Raw genomic sequence first — 20289 nt, 5'->3', positions numbered from 1 at the left:
AAGGTTCTTTGAATTATACCTAAGATATACAAGGTCTTTTTTAAATAGCCAGTATAACCAGTGAGGAAAGCCAGGGAAATTCTTTTTCTTTAAAATCCTAACCCTATGCAAAATATGAAACTGTAGAGCACCACCTGTAGCAAACAGATCACCAGTCTAGAAATTCCATAGGCATTTTACCAGCTACATATAGCAAACCAATCACCAGTCTAGAATTTCCATAGTTGTTGTACAGTAGAACCTGTCTTGAAAGACCACCCCTTCTACCAACAAATACTAGTCTCTCAAGACAGGTGGTCTCTCATAACAGGTCATAACACTAAATGATCAATGAATCTGTGCATGGAAAATCTGGTCTCTCAAAACAGGTGGTCTCTCATAGCAGTGGTCTCTCAAGACAGGTTTCACTGTACCAGCAATATGTAGCAACAAAGAACAATTATTGGCCATATCCATTACCCATTCTTGCACTTTGAGACCATCATGGTCAGTACTTTTTTGGTCATACCACTTTTTAACCCCCAAATATAAAAATTGTATTGATAGTAAATGGTTGATCTCAATAATTTCACTTCATACACGCATTTCCTTAACTGAGAGAACATGTTTGTTATAATTTAAATAACAGCCTAATGAAAGGCACATAATACATTTGCAGATCTGTCTGTATGCAGTTTGTTTGGATCTGTCTGTATGCAGTTTGTTTGGATTAATCAGTAGAACAAGCAACATATACCCAGATCTGCCAGTACATTATGCAAAAGCAGATCAGGATCTATGCTGTTTGTAGTTTGACCCAACCTATAAATGAGTGTATATGGTTGTTTGCAGAGAGATTCAGTTCTCTGTCACTACAAAGACATGTTCAAAACATTTATTACAGCATGCAAAATAATGAATGCACTCTTTGGACATAATTACACAGGCATTGGACTGATTGCAGTCAAAACACTGGAAAGTTCATCCATGCAAATGACACCTAGGTGGAAACAGAAAAAAAAACAGGAAAGACTAATTAAACGATTACAGTCCAGCTAAATTAAAATCTGCATCAAACTTCAATCTCATCTCATATTTGGTGCCAATGCACAGTGGGATTCAGAATTTTATTTAGTTTTGCTTTTTCTTTTTCTGTACACAGGACATATTACATTATTCAATATTATATAAAACCATTACAAGTTGATTCAATGAATTTATTAAATGAATAAGTTAGTCATGCTATACATATTGGATTTATGTGTTCCACAACATTATAGGAGTGAACTGTTATGCAAGAGTATGGTATGCCAAACCCCACCACCACTGCCCATCACCTCTCCCCCCTCCAGGTCAGCAAAAGAGAGCAGAGAGTGTTAACACATGCAACTGGTCTGTCCAGTTCTTTATGGAGACTGATTGTTGTTTAGGGCTGTTACCTTCAGGTTTACATTTTAAAAATATATTCTGACTTCTTGCATGGTGAAATAGAATAAGCGTTGGATGCAGACAGTTACCGTTGAATTAGAGACTTGAGAACAATTTACACCTCTGTACTTGTGCTAAATTAACTTGTATACATATCAAGTTAGCTAGGTGGGAGGCAGTTACAGTGAAATGTAATTTAAAGTAGATCAGCATTCACCAAACAATGGCCACCTCACAGGAATTATGGGTTTGTATCAAGTTTTATATGTAATTTGTGTGTCAGGTAGTGTCAGGGTGATAGGCAGTTAAGAAATATACAGTTGTATATCTCCATTTGTGTTAGATCTATTGCACTGCTTTGCGAACCTACACAGATAAAAAGTTTTCCAGCGCAAAGCAAGTGAATTTTTTTTGAGCCAGGAATATTTTTAATTACACATACCTATAAATTTATACTTGGTATGAAAGAAAGCATCAGAGGATGTAATTTAATTTTATATATAAAAAAATCCCATTTGGGAATTATTATTTTTTACAATTTCTCTCTGGCCTCAATTAAGCCTAATTTCATTTGATTTTCAATATACATGTAATTCAGCAGATAAAAACAACTCTGGTAGCCAGATATATGTGACAGTGTGATATATATATATATATATATATATATATATATATATATATATATGTATATGTATATATATTAACAAATAGTTGTTTAACTCCTTGCTGCTCATCAGTTTGGAGGTTGAACTGCCTTGTTTGTTTTTATCTATTAATCTGCTAAGTCTTTAATTTGCTATTTCTTATAAATTTTACAATAATAATTTTCTTATGAATTGTACAATAATAATTTTTTTTATTGTGGGAAAATATGTTGTGAAGTCTGGATGGGTATACTACTGCAAATATAAGCAAAAATCAAACACCTGCCTAGATCAGTCATTTACACCAAGCACATAACATCAAACAGAGCTGATGCCATTAGGAGCAAACAAAGCAATTATTGAAGCACATAATATGATCTTGCACACAAACCACTGCCCTTAGAGTCGCACCATCAGTATGTTCCAACAGTCTTGGCATTAACATAGTTGCTTAATAGTGGTAAAGTTCAAAATATGTGGATAATGTATGTCATCATTGTATTTGTGAACCAAACACATGACCAACTTGCTCAGCCTGTGACAATTTCTGATTTGTACAAAACCATGAAAGCAAGAAGATACTAACTAGTTCGAAAGCCAGTAGAATCACTCCATTGTTTGTGCTTGCCTGGTATGCAGACAACCATTTGAATTGGCAGTAAACAAATATTACAATGAAGACTGAAAATTCCACTTCTCCTGAATTGAGGCCATGAGGAGAAGAGCAAGATTTCATTGATGAAGATCAGTAATCATTATCCGTGGTCCTCAGATGTTAAGGGACAGACCATTTAATTTGCAGGGGGAAAAGCCATCCCCATATCGCTTGAAAAAAGTATTCTTGCTCTGATATGTAGATATATAAAAAACAGAAAAACTAATTATACCATTAGAAAAGTTGGAGAGAAAAAAACCTTTTGAGCTTAAAGACAAAGAAACAAAAATTTAAATATGATCCTTGCTGCCCCCTTTCCCCCCCCCCCCCCCATGTAATGGTTGTTGCCTAAATTGTAAGTGATTCATACTGCATAGATAATTGCACGTCATGAGGAAATGTCTTAGAGTACTTGGCTCTAATTTTTTATGGTTTTGAGCAGGTTGGACTTTTGTAATTCTCAAATTTGGGGATTCCTTACAGTTTTTATCATAAATGTTTGTGTGTATCTGGATACTTACACGGTGTTTATTTATTGGTTAAGTCCTCAAATCAATAAAACGTGACCTTCTGTAATGTGCTGTAATTAGTGCATATCCACAGTGTTTAGTTAGTGTTTATGCTTTAAGCCATCGGTTCCAAATGTTTTGGGCCATGGCCTTAAAAATATTTTTTCTGAGCCTCACAGCAAATAATCTGGTATTTTACATTGTTATCATTCCTTTTGATAAAAGATATGTGCATAAAAAGAGATGTGCTTTTGGAAGAAATTGAATTTAAGCAAGAAAGTTTTACATCAGTAATTATAGTAAAAGTTACACAGGTCATGTAGCCATTTGGAACTATTTCAGTAATGTCATTTGTTAGAATCTGATTGTGCATACCTTTAATGGCAGTTATTCAGTTCTTTTGGATCCTCATACATCCATAATCATTTGGAAGGTCATTATTTATACACCCCACAAAATGCATTAAAAAAATCTACGCTGTCATGTAGACATTTTTGGATAAGGTTAACCTAAATGTCTGATCCATTATAAACCAGATTGAATGTTTTGTGCTGTGACGTCACAGTGAAAGCAGTGCACATTGAAAACAAATACATACTACACTATTTGTTATGATAGACCTGTCATTCTCTTTTTTTGGGAGCAAGTTCAGTACCTACACAGCATTGTAAAAGCTCATAGCAATCAATAATTTTCGTCTGGAAGTTTTATGATGGCATTTAAGGTGGAGAGCATTCAGTATTCGTGATTGAATAGACTTTGGTTAAACTATTTTAGTATTGAATTTTAGAACAACAATTAAAATGTATTTTGAGTTAATGCACCTACATGACCTATATGACCTTCACCATAGAAGCATAAATGCTTGCATTTATCTTCACATTATAATGGTTATTCCTATGGACCCTGATGATGGATAAATCTTAATTCACTGTGAATTGCAGAGAATAAATCAAGTGCAATATTTTTACACAGATATTTTCAAAAATAGTTTTTGCAAAAAATGAAGGAACAGTGTAAATAAGCATTGATTCTGATTTTTGTAGATCATTTGGTTATTCGTTCTTTCATTTTAAATAATGCTGGCTCATAAATGCTTAACACTTTTTTTTTCTCCATCCCTACTGATGTCACAACATGTTGATCCAGGCAGTGAATGGAATCTCCAGTTATCAGATATTGTATTCATATATGTTAACTGGAACAATATAAAATGCTTTATAATCCTTTTATAAATATTTTTTCCCAAAAGAATTTTAAAAATCCACACGTTAAAAGTAATATTTTATCACATTATTTGAGTTAAATTAACAAATAGCTGAGCTCTTTCATTTGCTAGGAATGTCCGAGTTAGAAATGGAAGCAGAGCAGTCTTGTTGCAGCTGGCTTGTATTTCATTGGGTCTTTAAATTTATGGTTTGGAGTAACCATAAAATCCACAAGACTTGATATCCCACACAAAAAGTCATACGGACATGAGCAGGAATTATTGTATGCAATCATGGTTTTATTGTCTCTTGCCAATAAAGCAAACATTTTTTATGGTACATGTCAGAAGTTTATTAAGAACAAATTTAAATTTATAGTACAAATCTTGAAAATCAGAAAGTATGCTCCTCTTTCATATCTTCTGTTCTTTCGTTTAAAAATGATGACATGATGTACCTTGGTCTATAAAATGTCAAAAGAAATGTGATTTCTGAACCTGACACTTTAAGTAAGATGTTTCATTTGACCATTCTGTCCTTGACAAGACTGCTATCTTGTAACTAAAAATAGCAAAAACAAACCATGTGAAATAATGTTAATGAAAGTCTTCACAAAGAAGAGAAGCATCGGTGCTAGTAATTGACAAACCATACAAGTGGATCAACTGAATTCAGGTGAATAAAAAAGCTGAAAATAGAGGGGAAGAAAACATTTCATTGAAACTAAAAAAAATTAAACTAGTTTTTGGCAACAAGACTAAACCAAAAATTAGTAAAATCATTCTAGCAGTGTGAAGAATATCGCAAGAAATGTGTTTCTTTAGTTTTTTTCTATAACATGATGTTTATTTTTGTGTTGGAGGAAAAAATCAGTCAATAACCAATGACTAATCATTTACAGTTTAGATTTTTGGGTGATTCTTTTAAAACAACCACACCAAACATTAGTTTTCAAAAGAATGAATGAACTTGACTTGCATCATTGCATTAATTATTCTTCTTGTAATTTTAATATTTTCACATGTGTGTGCGTTGTGTGTGTGGACACACATGTATATGATAATGAAAAGCATTCCCTTTCAGATTTGATTGAGAAAACAAGCAGTCTTATTTAAAGGTTGAAACTAAAGTTATATAAAATTAGAACTGCATGCAGATAAAATTTCAGAGGGTGTGTGATTAAGATTTTTAACATAGTTTTTAAAAAATTTCAGTCATATCGTTACAATATCTGCAGTGTGGTAGTTTATAATGATATCTAGTAATGGGCATCATGTCACAGACACGTAGCATGTTGTCCCACCCAGTCACATTATCCTGACACCAGGCTGACCAATCCTAACACTAACATCTTAACGCTGAGTGCCAAGTGAGGTGCAAGTACCATTTTTATAAGTCTTTGGTATGATTTGGCCGGGGTTCAAACCCATGTTTTCACGCATCCAATGACGATGCTCTAGCTACTTAGGCCATCGGAGCAGTTGCAGAAGGGGCATTTTATACAATCAAAACATATCTTTTGGCAAAAGGCCAATTTCTGGACGAAAATGAGCATACCAGTACTATTATTTTATGTATGTCATTTTCACGTAATGTAGTAAATTGTACTTTATCTCAAGCTTTTTCACATATTGTAGTAAATTATACTTTATCTCAAGCTTTTTCACATATTGTAGTAAATTGTACTTTATCTCAGTCTCTTTCACATAATGCAGTAAATTGTACTTTATCTAGACTTTTGCAAATAATAATTTCATTTGTTTCTCCTAGAAGTAACAGCTGGCTGAGAAAAATAGGAAAACTATTTTAATATAAAAGTAAGAAGTTGAATGCCAGATACATGTTTGTTGTCCTGCTTGGATAATGCTTACTTAAGATTCTGTGTTAAGTTGCAAGCAGATTCAATTTGGTATGCTTTCTGTTAGGAAAAATTTAATGCATTTTAGGCACTAGTCCCTGGAGTCACTTTGGTGTTGTATCTTTCAGAGCTACCTCAGAATAAGATGTAACAGACAAGGGAGGCTTCAAGGTCAGTACAGGAATATTTGGTACTCCGTATATTTACCTTTATCATGTTTTTTTTGTTTGTTTTCAAAGAATGTTTGATAGAAACTTAGAGATATAAGTTAACATATAAAATGGCTGATCATTTTCATTACGACAAGTGATGCAAATGCATTAATTAGCAATATTAATATGCTACATGAAGAAATAATAAATAGTTTGTGCTACCACAGAGTCTGTCTTATACTGTAGTAATGTACATGACAGTTCAGATAGAAGATCCTATAGTGCATATTTGAAATAAAATGTATGAAATGAACTAGATAAATTTTATCTTTTATCAAGCCTTTGCAAGTATCTGTGATGACATGGGGGGTTATATGTGTCACAGATAGAAACATTATGATATGAACATAATAATCTAAATAACATGTAATCATGTCATAAATAACGCAGATGACTACTCAAATTAAACTTCCTTACATTTTGGCATGTTTTTTATTCTTGACCGTTACAGCCCGGAGCAGAAGCCGCAAGAAAAAAGCCACAGAGGAAACCATATGTCCTGTGTGCAGTGAGCGATTGGTGGGGACTCCAGAAGAATTGAATGAGCATGCAGAACTCTGTCTTAAAAAGGTAAGTATGACATGTCTTTGCTTAACAAACTTTGTGGATGACATGGACTTGGAGCGAGTAAGATCTGATTTTTGAATCAAAGGTCCGGATCACTGTGACTGAAAGAATAACAAATGGTTTCTTAACAATAATATTATTTATACATGATATATGTCACCCAAACTTTATGCATGTAAACTTATGGATGACTGAATTTTGGGAGTCTAAAGATTAAAGGTCAAGTTCACTTATTGAGAGTTAAATATGGTTTCCACAAGATAACATTAGTTCTACATCACTGATCTGGCACAAACATTGTGGATGGTTTGCACTTAGGGTGATGAAGAAGCCTGTTGGCCTGTTGATTTTGGCATCAAAAGGGCAAAAGTCACATTTACTTGGATTGAAAGCAGGAAAAGGTTCTTGCAAAAATGGTTATTTACATAGGAGACCAGTAAACTTTGTATAGACATATAATGTGAAAATAACAGTACTCTTTATGATGGTGTTTTAAATATTAAATGTGTGTTTATACCTTCTCGATATTATTTCATTCATAATGCAGGTTAACCTGATTCATTTTTTTCAGAAAAAAATGCAGACATAATTCTCTTAGAACTGAGAACGTTCTTTCAATACAAGATCCATTGAAATGACAACCAGAATTAAATTTGTAAAATATCCATCCCCATTAGATAAATCGTCTTGTTTTCACCCATATGTTAGCATGTATTTATACCAAATGTTTGCCCACCTATCGATCTATCAATCTGTCTGTCCATAATTCTGCCTCCTCTATTATGAAAAAATTCAACCAACTTTGCACATTGGTTGGCCATTTGATGACCATCCATGAAAGGACCGTTTTTAGACCACTTCCATTATGTGGTGGCAGCGGGATCAGGGGTCAGATATGAAAAACGTGTATTCAGTTAAAGTGGTATTTTCGAAAATGTTTGGATCAAATTTTACCATGCACATGGGGACCCATATGTCCCATGATTACCATATCATATTTTGACATAAATGTTTTTTTCCCCACCTTATCACAAAACTTGTGCAATAAAAAAAAAGAACTTCAAAAGTATGTCCTAAAACTGTCAGAAATGAGGATTACTGCCCCTCTCTCTCTTGCTGCACCAACCATCAAAATAATTCTTCATAAGTAATTTTTTTCTTGGATTGTTTTTCTTCTTTGCCTTTGTGCAAATAAATCCCAGGATACATGGGAACCAGGACAAAAGAAGCAGGAAGTGTTAGTTTTACTTGTACCATTGCAGATATCACAGTAAGTTATGTTGCCACTACACACAAGCTTGAAGATGATTACTCATAGGTGATTGTATTAAGTTATTGGTCACTTTCTATATTAAAAGTTGTTTGGTGCATGATTTTCGTGTTTGAGACAGTAACTCTACCACTGCCCACACCAATCAATGTCAGGCCATTTTTATTCATGCCAGCAACATTGTCTACATGCAGTACACAAAGAATGCAAAGATCACTTTCCTGGCTTATTTTCTAGCTGAAAATGATGAAGTACAACCACATTTGGACTATAAAAATTTTGAGCAGTGAATCAAGTAACATTACAAAGCTGTTAGCTCTGCAACCGGATTCTTTTAGACAGATTCAGTCAAACATGTCATTAGCATCCACTCATGGGAAAAGGCACTGAACCAACCACTTTGCATAGGTTCACCTTTTAAAATTGATTTTTTAATAAATACCATTCACCAGGTATTATTATTACTGTTATTATTCAGAAGGGAATGCTACCAGGCAAAGTGGGTGACTAAGTCGCCAAAAAATGTTAAACTTCACTTTCTTCTGTTAATAAAGCAAAAATGATTTCGCCCTGTGATTTGTTAGAGGAACACTGAATGACCATCCTTTTTGAGATGGTTCCTCGCCTTGGCCAGATTAGTTCCAGTGTTATGTTATAGCTCAAGGTGAAATGTACAATTAAAGCCATTAAATAGTTCGTGTTGATTTCAATTATACCGACAAACAAGCTCTTACACATTCACAGGCATCTGTTTTGATCGCCAATTGACCATTAACCATTGGCAACTATTATTGCCCAATTTCCACAAGATATCCTTCGATGATAAAAACATGATGAAACAAACTTGTGTTTTGAAACTTAGACTTATGTAAATAGTATTTTGAGTTTTAAGAATAGAATCAGTAACATGAATATTTTAACTACTGCATGTACATTATTTTCTTGAAGAAAATCAGTTTGGAGCCAATAGTGAACCTGTCATGAGTTTTATTAGATTTTGTCTTTTTGTAAATCATTGGGCCAATATATTCAAGAAAATACATTTACATTACAAATCATGTAATGAAATTTTTTTTTTTACTGACAATTAAATAAAAATATATTAAATCAGATACAAGTAAATCAAATATACGTAACACTTCCCCTGATTAAAAAAAAGAAAGATTTATACTTAAAGCATTCTTTTTACCACAGACTAATTATACATGAGGTTAAAAAGAACTCATATAGATTACACAATGTACATGAAATAATACATGGTTATACACGAGGAAGTGCATCTGCTATTAAATTATCTTTACCCTTGATGTGCCTGATGTCAAGATTATATTCCTGTAATAACAAAATCCACCTTAGTATTTGATTTTTATTTTTCATCTTGACGATGAAAGTGAGGGGGTTGTGGTCACTAAATACAATAATCAAGGAAGGAGCTGAACTAAGGTAAACTTAAAAATGTTGTAATGCCACTATCAAAGCCAAACATTCCTTCTCGATTGTTGAATAATTCCTTTGGTGCTTATTTCATTTCCTGGAAAAATAGCACTTTCGTCTTCTTGAATCAAAACTGCTCCAACCCCAACATCACTTGCATCAACAGACAGTTTAAAAGATTGGCTGAAATTTGGAGCTGTAAGAACTGGGTGCTTTTAAGTATGGCTTTCAACGTGTCAAAAGCCTCCTGACATATTTCAGTCCAAAGGAACCTGTTTTTCTTACTAAATAAATTTGTCAGGGGTTCAGCAATTAAAGAAAAATTGGAACAAAATTTTTGATAGTATCCGGCCAAACCCAAAAATCGCATCAGTTGCATTTTATATACAGGCATGGGAAATTCAGAGATAACCTTGACCTTAGCATCTATGGGTTTAACTTGTCCATGTCCCACAATGTGTCCCAGAAATGTAACACTAGCACGGCAAAACTCACTTTTAGATAAATTTTCAAACATGCATCTGTGAGTCTGTCAAAGAATTTCCAAATTGTTGCTAAATGTTCTTTCCAGGTGTCATTGTAGATGATGACATTATTGACGTAAGCATCACAATTGTCTAGACCAGAGGTAATCATATTCATGAGGTGTTGAAATGTACTTGGTTACCCTTTCATCCCAAATGGCATTACTTTATATTGGTAAAGTCCATCTGGAGTCACGAATGCCGAACTTTCCTTTGCTCTTTCCGTTAGTGGAATCTGCCAAAATCCTTGCAGAAGGTCAAATTTGGTGACATACTTGGCATTCCTGATCTTAGCAATACAGTCATCGATTCTTGGTAATGGGAATGTATCTGTTTTTGTCACACTATTCACCTTCCTATAATCAGTACACATACGGAAAGTTTTATCTTGTTTGGAACAAGTACGCATGGTGAACTCCAGTCACTTTTACTGGGCTCTATAAAATCATTCTCCAGCAAATATTGAATTTCTTTTTTCAAGTATTCCTGTTTGAGAGGATTCATCCTGTATGGGTGTTGTTTGACAGGTTAGGAATTTACAATTTCATCGTCATGGAAAATTTTGTTGGTTCGTGTAGGAACATCTGGAAATAAGTGCTCATATTCAAATAATAACTGTTTGAGTTCATTTCTTTCTTGCTCTTGCAAATGTGAAAGTTTCTGGTCCAGATTTTTCATAATTTCTGAATTCCGAAGATTTTTCACTCCAATGTCAGTAGAATCTGATGATATTCCTTCACTTAAATCTTCACTGAGTGGGACAGGTACAACCAAATTAATTGCTTGTTTAACCTGGCTATCTCTTTCAATATAATGATACTCCTATAATTTATTTAGATCCCAGGAGCACTAATATTATAATTTAACTCATTCATTTTCTTCTTAACCTTGTAAGGGCCGTAATATCTAATCTTAAGAAAATTTTCAAGAATGAGCAAGAGAGAGAGAACTCCATTATTACAAAACTCAAAAGTTCTCTCCATTTTAGTTTTGTCAAACCATAATTTCACTTTTGACTTGAACTGCTGAATGCCAAATTCAAGCATAATAGGCTGGAAAGTTCCACACCTAAAATTTGACCCTTGACCCGATTGGATAGATTGGGAAAGCCAAATTGAGTAAAAGACTTTATGAAAGCTTTTACTTTTATTTTTGATTTTATATTCCTCAAGGGAATTACCTCTGGAAACCTTGATGATGTACACATAATGATCAACAGGTATTGGTTACCTGACTTGGTCTTAAAATGTATGGTGCACCCAACATGTATGGTAAATGTTATAACTGATTTGGGGTTACAATCGCAGCATACCTGCCATCTGTTCTGAATTGGTTGGAATCATGTTAATTTTCCATCCAGCTTTATGAATTTCAAATTTGAGCTTATATTTTCTGATTTTGATGCATATAAGGCCCATTTTGAACAAAAAAGTCCAAAATGAACCCCCCTATAGAGCCGTTTTTTTCTTCTTCATAAGCCCTGCCATATTTTCTACCAAATCATGCAACAGATGCCTCTTACTGCATCATAATTGTTTGAATATGGTTTTAATGTATTTCCTCTTAGTTTAGAGTTGAGTCTCTTTTTAAATTTATTTTAAACAAATATGGTTTTTGACTGAGTTTTATTTTTGTGTTTCAGCAGCGCGAGGGAGAAGAAAACGACCCTGTTGATGTAGATGGTGACACTGAGCAATATGAGGAATACACCTGGGCAGGACAGACAAGGATACGAGTCACATCTCTCCTAGATGGAGGCTTCTCAGGTATAATGCTTAGGTTTTCTTAGCTTTATGTTGTAATGACATATTTAATGCTGAATAATTTGATCTGACCACTACTGCGTGATTCAGTTTAAAAAAATTAATATTTGCCCATATAACACATATTTAATAACATCATGCTATGTCACAAATCATAAAATGATGTTGTATAATCTTATTAGGAAAAGGCATAATATCAGGCCATCCAATCACATTTCAGAGTTTATATTATGCTCTTTTGCTACTTTATTGAATAAAATCAATATTTTATCAAAATATGATAAATAAAATTATTATCATAAGACTTGTAAAGATATAAATAATGTAAATCGTTTCAAATGAATGCGTAAAATCATTGGTATTTTTAGTGTTGAGATGTCAGTTGGATCATAATCTTCAGAAGCAGACAAATCTGCATGTTTTGGAATTGAATATGTATGCATGTTATACCACAGAATTAATTTGAGTTTTTTTTTATAAGGCCATGATGGAGTTGGTGAGATCAAGTATTCCGAAGGAGTCTTGTTAAAAAAAAATTTATTTCATTCCACAAGGTTGATTGAGAGCTGGTGCCCAGCTCATAAAATTCACAAATCGTAAATCATGCAGAAATGTCTTGTTGATACAGGATAGAGTAACTATAGAAAATTGTGGTCACTTTCAGGTTCAGGGTTCCAGACAGCCTGCAAGAGAGGCTTGCAAGAAGAAGATGTAGATCTCAATGTAGATGGTGATGATTCTGTGGAGTATGGACAACCACAGTATCCTTTGTTGTTTAGGAGTTAGTTCAAAATAAATTAACCTTGAGTTAAATGTATTGTCTGTCAGTTCATGTCACATTGATCCATAGAAATCACATTTAACTTGTGTCCTCTAATTTTTAATTAAGTTGATTTTTAGAAAAAATCTAAACTTTACAAATTGTCAGCACTTATAAAACTTTTAATTACTGTTTACCTATATTTTGCTTTTCCTACACACAAAAAGTAATAATTGTATGAAATAATACAAACAGTGCAGTATATTAGCTGTGTATTAATAGCATTGCAGTATAATATTAGCTGTATATTAATAGCAATGCAGTATAATATTAGCTGTGTATTAATAGCAATGCAGTATAATATTAGCTGTGTATTAATAGCAATGCAGTATAAGAACAGCTGTGTATTAATAGCAATGCAGTATAATATTAGCTGTGTTAATAGCAATGCATTATAATATTAGCTGTGTATTAATAGCAATGCAGTATAATATCAGCTGTGTATTAATAGCAATGCAGTATAATATTTAGGGCTGTCAACGGGTACTTGGGTACCCGGGTACCCGACCGTATTGAAAAACCCGGGTATTGAAACGTAAACGCGGGTACCCGTAAAAAAAAATCGCCACACTCGCCAACCACTTCAAACAGGTGTGACAGCTATGGCTTTAATTAGAAACCAGATCCCTGCTTAATATAAATAAACAATACATCAGAGAGTCTGTTTGGATTAATACAATTCATTGGCATTGTGCAACAGGACAAACCATTATCCCCGAGGCATTATATACCAAGGTTAAAACATAGCATTGTTCTACAGGTAATAAACCTCTTTGTAGACGATAACTATTGATTGTGGGTGCTAAATGATCGGTACATTGCGTGCTCTTTTAATGAAATCCAGGTGGATACCTTTGATTTCCGAACACACATGTCGAAGAAATCCCACAATTTATATTATGAACAATTATCACCTAGACACCTTGAAATCTTCGTAATGCCTCAAAGTAATCTTTGAGCAGCTCGTTGTTTTTCTAGTCGACTAGCTCTGCTAATTTTGAAAGTTAGCCGTCATACATATACCGATATTTCTACTTTCGATACTACTACGTTTTTGTCATAACTATCTTAAGAATTATAATTCCAAAATAATATCACTTTCTGCGACTGCGTGGTCACGTGGTATAACTGCGGCATAATTACTCTTGACATGTGGTAAAGCTGCTTTACACGCATGCGTGGGTAATTCAAATCTGCGGTCAAAAGCCGATGAATAAACGTGGTCTGTTCTAACAAGGACTTATACTTTAAAAAAAGGTGAGTGTTCTAAAGGATTTAACGCGGCTGATCACAGTGATCATTAAAAGTTGGATTATACCTACCATCTGTGTACAAAGGTCATTCTAAATAAATTTATTAATTAATAGCGTGCGGTCAGATCATTCGCAGCTACATCGGTGCGGACGCATCAGACCGAGTAGTGCATTACACGGTTAGCCTCTATCGCCATACAAAATATTAAAAAAATGGGGATAACAATTAGTTGGTCTATGGTTGTACATGTCATTCATGTGCTAACGGGTACCCGTTAAATTTCGCAACGGGTACCCGGGTTGGTTTTTCGTGATTTTTGACAGCCCTAATAATATTAGCTGTGTATTAATAGCAATGCAGTATAATAACAGCTGTGTATTAATAGCAATGCAATATAATATTAGCTGTGTATTAATAGCAATGCAGTATAATCAATGCAGTATAATAACAGCTGTGTATTAATAGCAATGCAGTATAATAACAGCTGTGTATTAATAGCAATGCAGTATAATCAATGCAGTATAATAACAGCTGTGTATTAATAGCAATGCAGTATAATAACAGCTGTGTATTAATAGCAATGCAGTATAATATTAGCTGTGTATTAATAATAATGCAGTATAATATAAGCTGTGTTAATAGTAATGCAGTATAATATTAGCTGTGTATTAATAATAATGCAGTATAAGAATGCCTTTGAAGTAATACTAAAGGTAGTGATAACAATGAAATATAATAATTACTGTAGAGATAACAAATAAGTATAATAATTACTGTAGAGATAACAATGAAGCATAATAATTACTGTAGTAATAATAATGAATTATAATAATTACTGTAGTAATAACAATGAAGTATAATAATAGATATAGTGATGATGAAATAATAATAATGAAAGATAACAATGAAGTATAATAATTACTGTAGAGATAACAATGAAGTATAATAATTACTGTAGAGATAACAATGAAGTATAATAATTACTGTGGTGATAACAATTAAGGATAATAATTACTGTAGTGACAACAATGAAGTATAGTAATAACTGTAGTGATAAAAATGCAGTATAATAATTGTAGTCATAACAGTGTAGTATAATAATAACTGTAGTGACTGGGTATTATTGTACATATGCAGTGATATCAATGCAGTATGATAATGTATAGTGAAAACAATTTAGTATAGTAATACCTGCATATTGATAACAATGAAATGTAATAACACCTGTGTTTCTAGTAACAATGCAGTATAATACCACCTGTTTAATGATATCAGTACACCATAATAATAATTGTCATAATTAACATGCAATGATAACAATACAGTATAATAATAACTAGTGTTACAATATAAAGTAATAATGTGTGGTGATAACAATATTAACTAGTGATAATAATGCAGTATTATAATAATAATGATGATAATAATAATAATAATAATAATAACTTTGTAGTGATCACATTGCAGAATAATAATGGGTAGTGATTTCAGTGCAGTATAAAAATGTGTAATGATTTCACAGATTTGTAGCGCAGTATAATGCTTTGTAATAGTAACAATGCAATATAATAACTAGTGATAACAACACAGTAAAATAATGTGTAGTCATATCAATGCAATATAAAAATGTGTAGTGATATTAATCTAGTAAAATAATAACTACTGATAACAATGCAGTATACTAATAGCTGTGTAGTCCTAACTGCAGTATAATATTAACTATTTAGTGATAACAATACAGTATTATATTTGCATTGTAGTGATAACAGTGCTGTATAATATTAACTATGTAGTGATATCAAGGCAGTATAATATTTGCTATTCAGTCATAAGATTGCTGCATAATATGGATTGAGTAGTGATGACAATGCAGTAAATTATTTGCTGTCTAATGATAAGAGTGCTGTTAAATATTGACTGTAGTGATGACAATGCAGTATATTATTTGATATGTAGTAATTAGAGTGCTGTATAATATTGACTGTGTAGTGATGACAATACAGTATATTATTTGATATGTAGTAATTAGAGTGCTGTATAATATTGACTGTGTAGTGATGACAATACAGTATATTATTTGATATGTAGTAATTAGAGTGCTGTATAATATTGACTGTGTAGTGATGACAATACAGTATATTATTTGCTGTGTAGTGATAAGAGGGCTGTATAATATTGACTAGTGATGACAGTGCAGTATATTATTTGCTGTGTAGTGATAAGAGTGATGTATAATATTTACAGTGTAGTGATGACAATACAGAATGTTGTTTGCTGTGTAGTGATAAGAGTGCTGTATAATATTGACTGTAGTGATGACAATACAGTATATTATTTGCTATGTAGTGATAAGAGGGCTGTATAATATTGACTAGTGATGACAATGCAGTATATTATTTGCTGTGTAGTGATAAGAGTGATGTATAATATTTACAGTGTAGTGATGACAATACAGAATGTTGTTTGCTGTGTAGTGACGAGAGTGCTGTATAATATTGACTGTAGTGATGACAATACAGTATATTATTTGCTGTGTAGTGATAAGAGGGCTGTATAATATTTACAGTGTAGTGATGACAATACAGTATATTATTTGCTGTGTAGTGATAAGAGTGCTGTATAATATTTACTGTGTAGTGATGACAATACAGTATATTTGCTATGTAGTAATAAGAGTGCTGTATAATATTTACAGTGTAGTGATGACAATACAGTATATTATTTGATATGTAGTAATTAGAGTGCTGTATAATATTGACTGTGTAGTGATGACAATACAGTATATTATTTGCTGTGTAGTGATAAGAGTGCTGTATAATATTTACAGTGTATTGATGACAATACAGTATATTATTTGCTATGTAGTAATTAGAGTGCTGTATAATATTTACAGTGTAGTGATGACAATACAGTATATTATTTGCTATGTAGTAATTAGAGTGCTGTATAATATTTACTGTGTAGTGATGACAATGCAATATAAAATTGCTGTGTGGTGATAACAGTCCTGTATAAATAATAAATTTAATGGTTATTATACAGTATAATATTAACAGTGTATCATAACAGGGCAATATAGTAGCTGTTTAGTGATAATAATGCAGTATAATATTAACTCTAGCAATAACAAAGCAGTATAATAATAACTTTAAGGATATTAATTAAGTAAAATATTGTGTAGTGTTAAAAATATCACCATAGTCTGTCACATTCATGTGGAAAACTTATTATTATTATTAAGCAGTACCTTCATGTGACAGCAAGCATCAACAGTTGGTTGAAATTTTCAAAAAAAAATTGGAGCCACTCATCAAAGAAACCAATCAAGATAAACTGATATTACATCATTGCTTTTGCTGTGCTGAATCATTTTGATGAAATGTAGCTTATGGTAAAATTATCTGCAACCATCTTAAACAATTTGATCTATTCAAATCTATGTTTGCCTCTAATTTTGCTATAGGCAATTGTTTGCGAAAATGATCTAATACACAAAAGACAGAAAAAGTAGTTGTTACTTGTCTCAGTTGGTCTTCTAGTCACAGTGGCTCAAATTTTTTCAAACTCATGGACAAATGTGTTTGAGCCTGCCTGTGACATAAGATGGTGAGATTGGATAACTGTATCTTCTTGCCTGTCAAAATGATATGTTTCAGGATCAATGGTTTATCGCATTAGTATGGCATACCCATGACTTTGCTATTTTTGGAATGTTTAATTCCATCATATATCTTGAGGGTTTGAAGTTAACAAGAGGAAGTTATTTCTTGAACAAATATTATTTGACAAGATCTGTTTTGTGATGAATTTTGATCAGAAGTACGACATCATTATTGACTAGGAATGACTTTAATCATAAAAAGAAATAAAGCATATATGAATTAATGAATCCAGTGTAAATCATATTAAAAATAAAAGAATGAAATAACTTGTGAAAATTATTACTATCAATATTCTTGTTTATGAATTTGAAATATTGAATTTGTTTAGAGGAAAGTCATGCATCAGGAACATAGTACATCAGGTTACCAGATAGTTATTCCCTTTGATGACCGTGCTAGATTGCTACCTTTTATATTCTGAATAGAGTGTTATTGTTCCTGACTTTGACTTAGATATGGTGAAGCTGATATCATTCCCTGTTCATCAGATGAACCAAGTGAGGACAAAGAGAGGCAGGCCCTTAGAGGAGCAGTTCTCAGGTATGAAGCTTACTCAGATAGTGAGGACAAATAGAAGCAAGTCCTTAATAGGGTTGTTCACAAGTAAAGAGCATCAGAAAATAGCAAGGACAAAGAGACAATTTCTTTGCACGGTTCATGGGTATGGAGTCTTGAAGAATAATTAGGTCAAAGATAGGCAAGCCTTTAGAGTGGCAATTCTCAGATATGGAGTCACAATGAATGATGAGGACAAAGATAGGCAAGTTCTTAGTGGTGTAGGTCTCAGGTATAGAGCCTGACAAAATAGTATGGACAGAGAGAGGCATGCTCTTAGCAGAGCAGTTTTCAGGTGTGGAGTCTCTCAGAATCATGAGGAGAAAGAGGAGCAGTTCTCACTGTACATAGTCTCATAGAACTTTGGGGACAAAGAGAGGCAAGCCCTCAGAGGAGCAGATCTCAGGCACAGAGCCTCCATGAATAGTGACAACAAAGAGGAATGCCCTTTGTGGAGTAGTTCTGTGGTACTTAGCCTCACAAAATAGTGAGGACAAAGAGAAGTAAGCCCATAGTTGAGCAGTTCTCAGTATGTAGTCTCACTAGTTAGTACAAAGAAAGGCAGATCATTTGTGGAGTAGTTCTCAAGTACAGAGCCCCACAAAATAGTGTCATTTTAGCTTCAAGGATATCAATTTTAATTGTTTTGTTTTTTAACTGGTACTTCATTTCATGGATTTCGGAAATGGGTCAAGTCATTTCCACTTGACCATAATTTTCATTTGTGGTTTGTAGCAGTGATGAAATTTGAAGAAACAAAGGACCCAACAGTTATGGAGTTCACAGTATTGAGTAGACACCTAATGAATCAAACATATTGTGAAACATTACAATGTTTAAAAAAGTGAATATATGCTTTTGAATTGGGTGTTTATCATCACTATTATCTCTATATGCATATTTATTTTTAATCAGCAGAGATATCGTCTCGAGAGATTTTAGTGCATTTCCATTTAATCTGCTTGCCGTTGCTCAACACTGTATAGCCAGGAATGTGCTGATCTACTATTAAACCCAGCACACATCAGATAATTCAAAGTTTAGTAACAGTAGAAGTTTGTTGCAAGATTGGTTACACTGAAAGTTGAGTGACGGTGGAAGATTTTTCAAGTTTGGTTGGTTACAGAGAACGTTTCTATAATGGTAGAAGTTTGTCTAAAGGTTGATTACACTGAAAGTTTAGTAATGGTCAGAGTTTGTTTAAATGTTGGTTACACTGAAAGTTAAGTTAGACTAGGGTTGTCCAACATCTTCAACATCATGGGTCACTTGGACCAAAAATGTAAAGTTCGCATGCCATTTATATATATATCTACTTAAAAAACACCTGCAGGCCTGTAGTTGGATCACTCAGAGTTGAGATTCTACAGTAACTGACTATATTTGTGGAAATAAGAAAAAAAAATTGAAAGGTTTAGATAAGTTACATAAAGTACATGCCCTAAAATTCATTTCAGAATACATTAGTAAGAATCAAAGGGTATTAAATAATGGTTGACAAATAAGAGCTTTGCCATGTGGTATCTAACCTCATTATGTCTCCCCACCTACCCACCCAGGAAGGGGGACTCAATAGTTTTTTGCTGTCCATTCATTTTGTAAGCAAGATATCTAAAAAGAAGCTATGGAACCAGATCAGACCAAATTAGATGTTAAGATACATAGAGTGGATCCAAGGACCTGATTATGTGACTTTGTTTTCAAGGACATGGGGGCATTTATTTTTTATTTAGTGAAGGAATGGTGTGTAGGATAAGACAAGTTTTACTTTAAAGAACAAATCCCTTCTAGTGCTTTTTTGTTTTGTATGTGTAAATGTTGATCGATAGTTCCATCATGTACTGCAAGACCCATTCAGCCCTCATTTGGAGGAAAATCTTTCCCAAATGCATAAAAATGATGTAATTTTAGACTAATAGTTCAAAATATAAATAAACCAACCTCAAA

At 33.2% G+C, this 20289-nt stretch overlaps 1 protein-coding gene across 3 annotated transcripts in view; it reads left to right on the top strand.

The window, feature by feature from the left end:
- LOC149807042 (E3 ubiquitin-protein ligase Rnf220-like) overlaps nucleotides 1–20289 on the top strand; it is a 111012-nt gene that overhangs the window by 72301 nt on the left and 18422 nt on the right. For all 3 annotated transcript variants that reach the window (XM_089961077.1, XM_089961068.1, XM_089961061.1), the window contains 5 exons: nucleotides 6410–6452; nucleotides 6945–7063; nucleotides 11931–12054; nucleotides 12716–12812; nucleotides 18241–18327. In XM_089961077.1, the coding sequence (XP_089817203.1) occupies nucleotides 6410–6452; nucleotides 6945–7063; nucleotides 11931–12054; nucleotides 12716–12812; nucleotides 18241–18327 (470 nt within the window). The remainder of the gene's footprint in view (nucleotides 1–6409; nucleotides 6453–6944; nucleotides 7064–11930; nucleotides 12055–12715; nucleotides 12813–18240; nucleotides 18328–20289) is intronic.

Source organism: Sinohyriopsis cumingii, chromosome 1 (genome assembly GCF_028554795.1).
Source record: "Sinohyriopsis cumingii isolate HCF-2022 chromosome 1, ASM2855479v2, whole genome shotgun sequence".
Classification (NCBI taxonomy): Eukaryota; Metazoa; Mollusca; class Bivalvia; order Unionida; family Unionidae; genus Sinohyriopsis; species Sinohyriopsis cumingii.
Note: the sequence above shows the minus strand (reverse complement) of the source record. Positions and strands in the feature narration are given on the sequence as shown.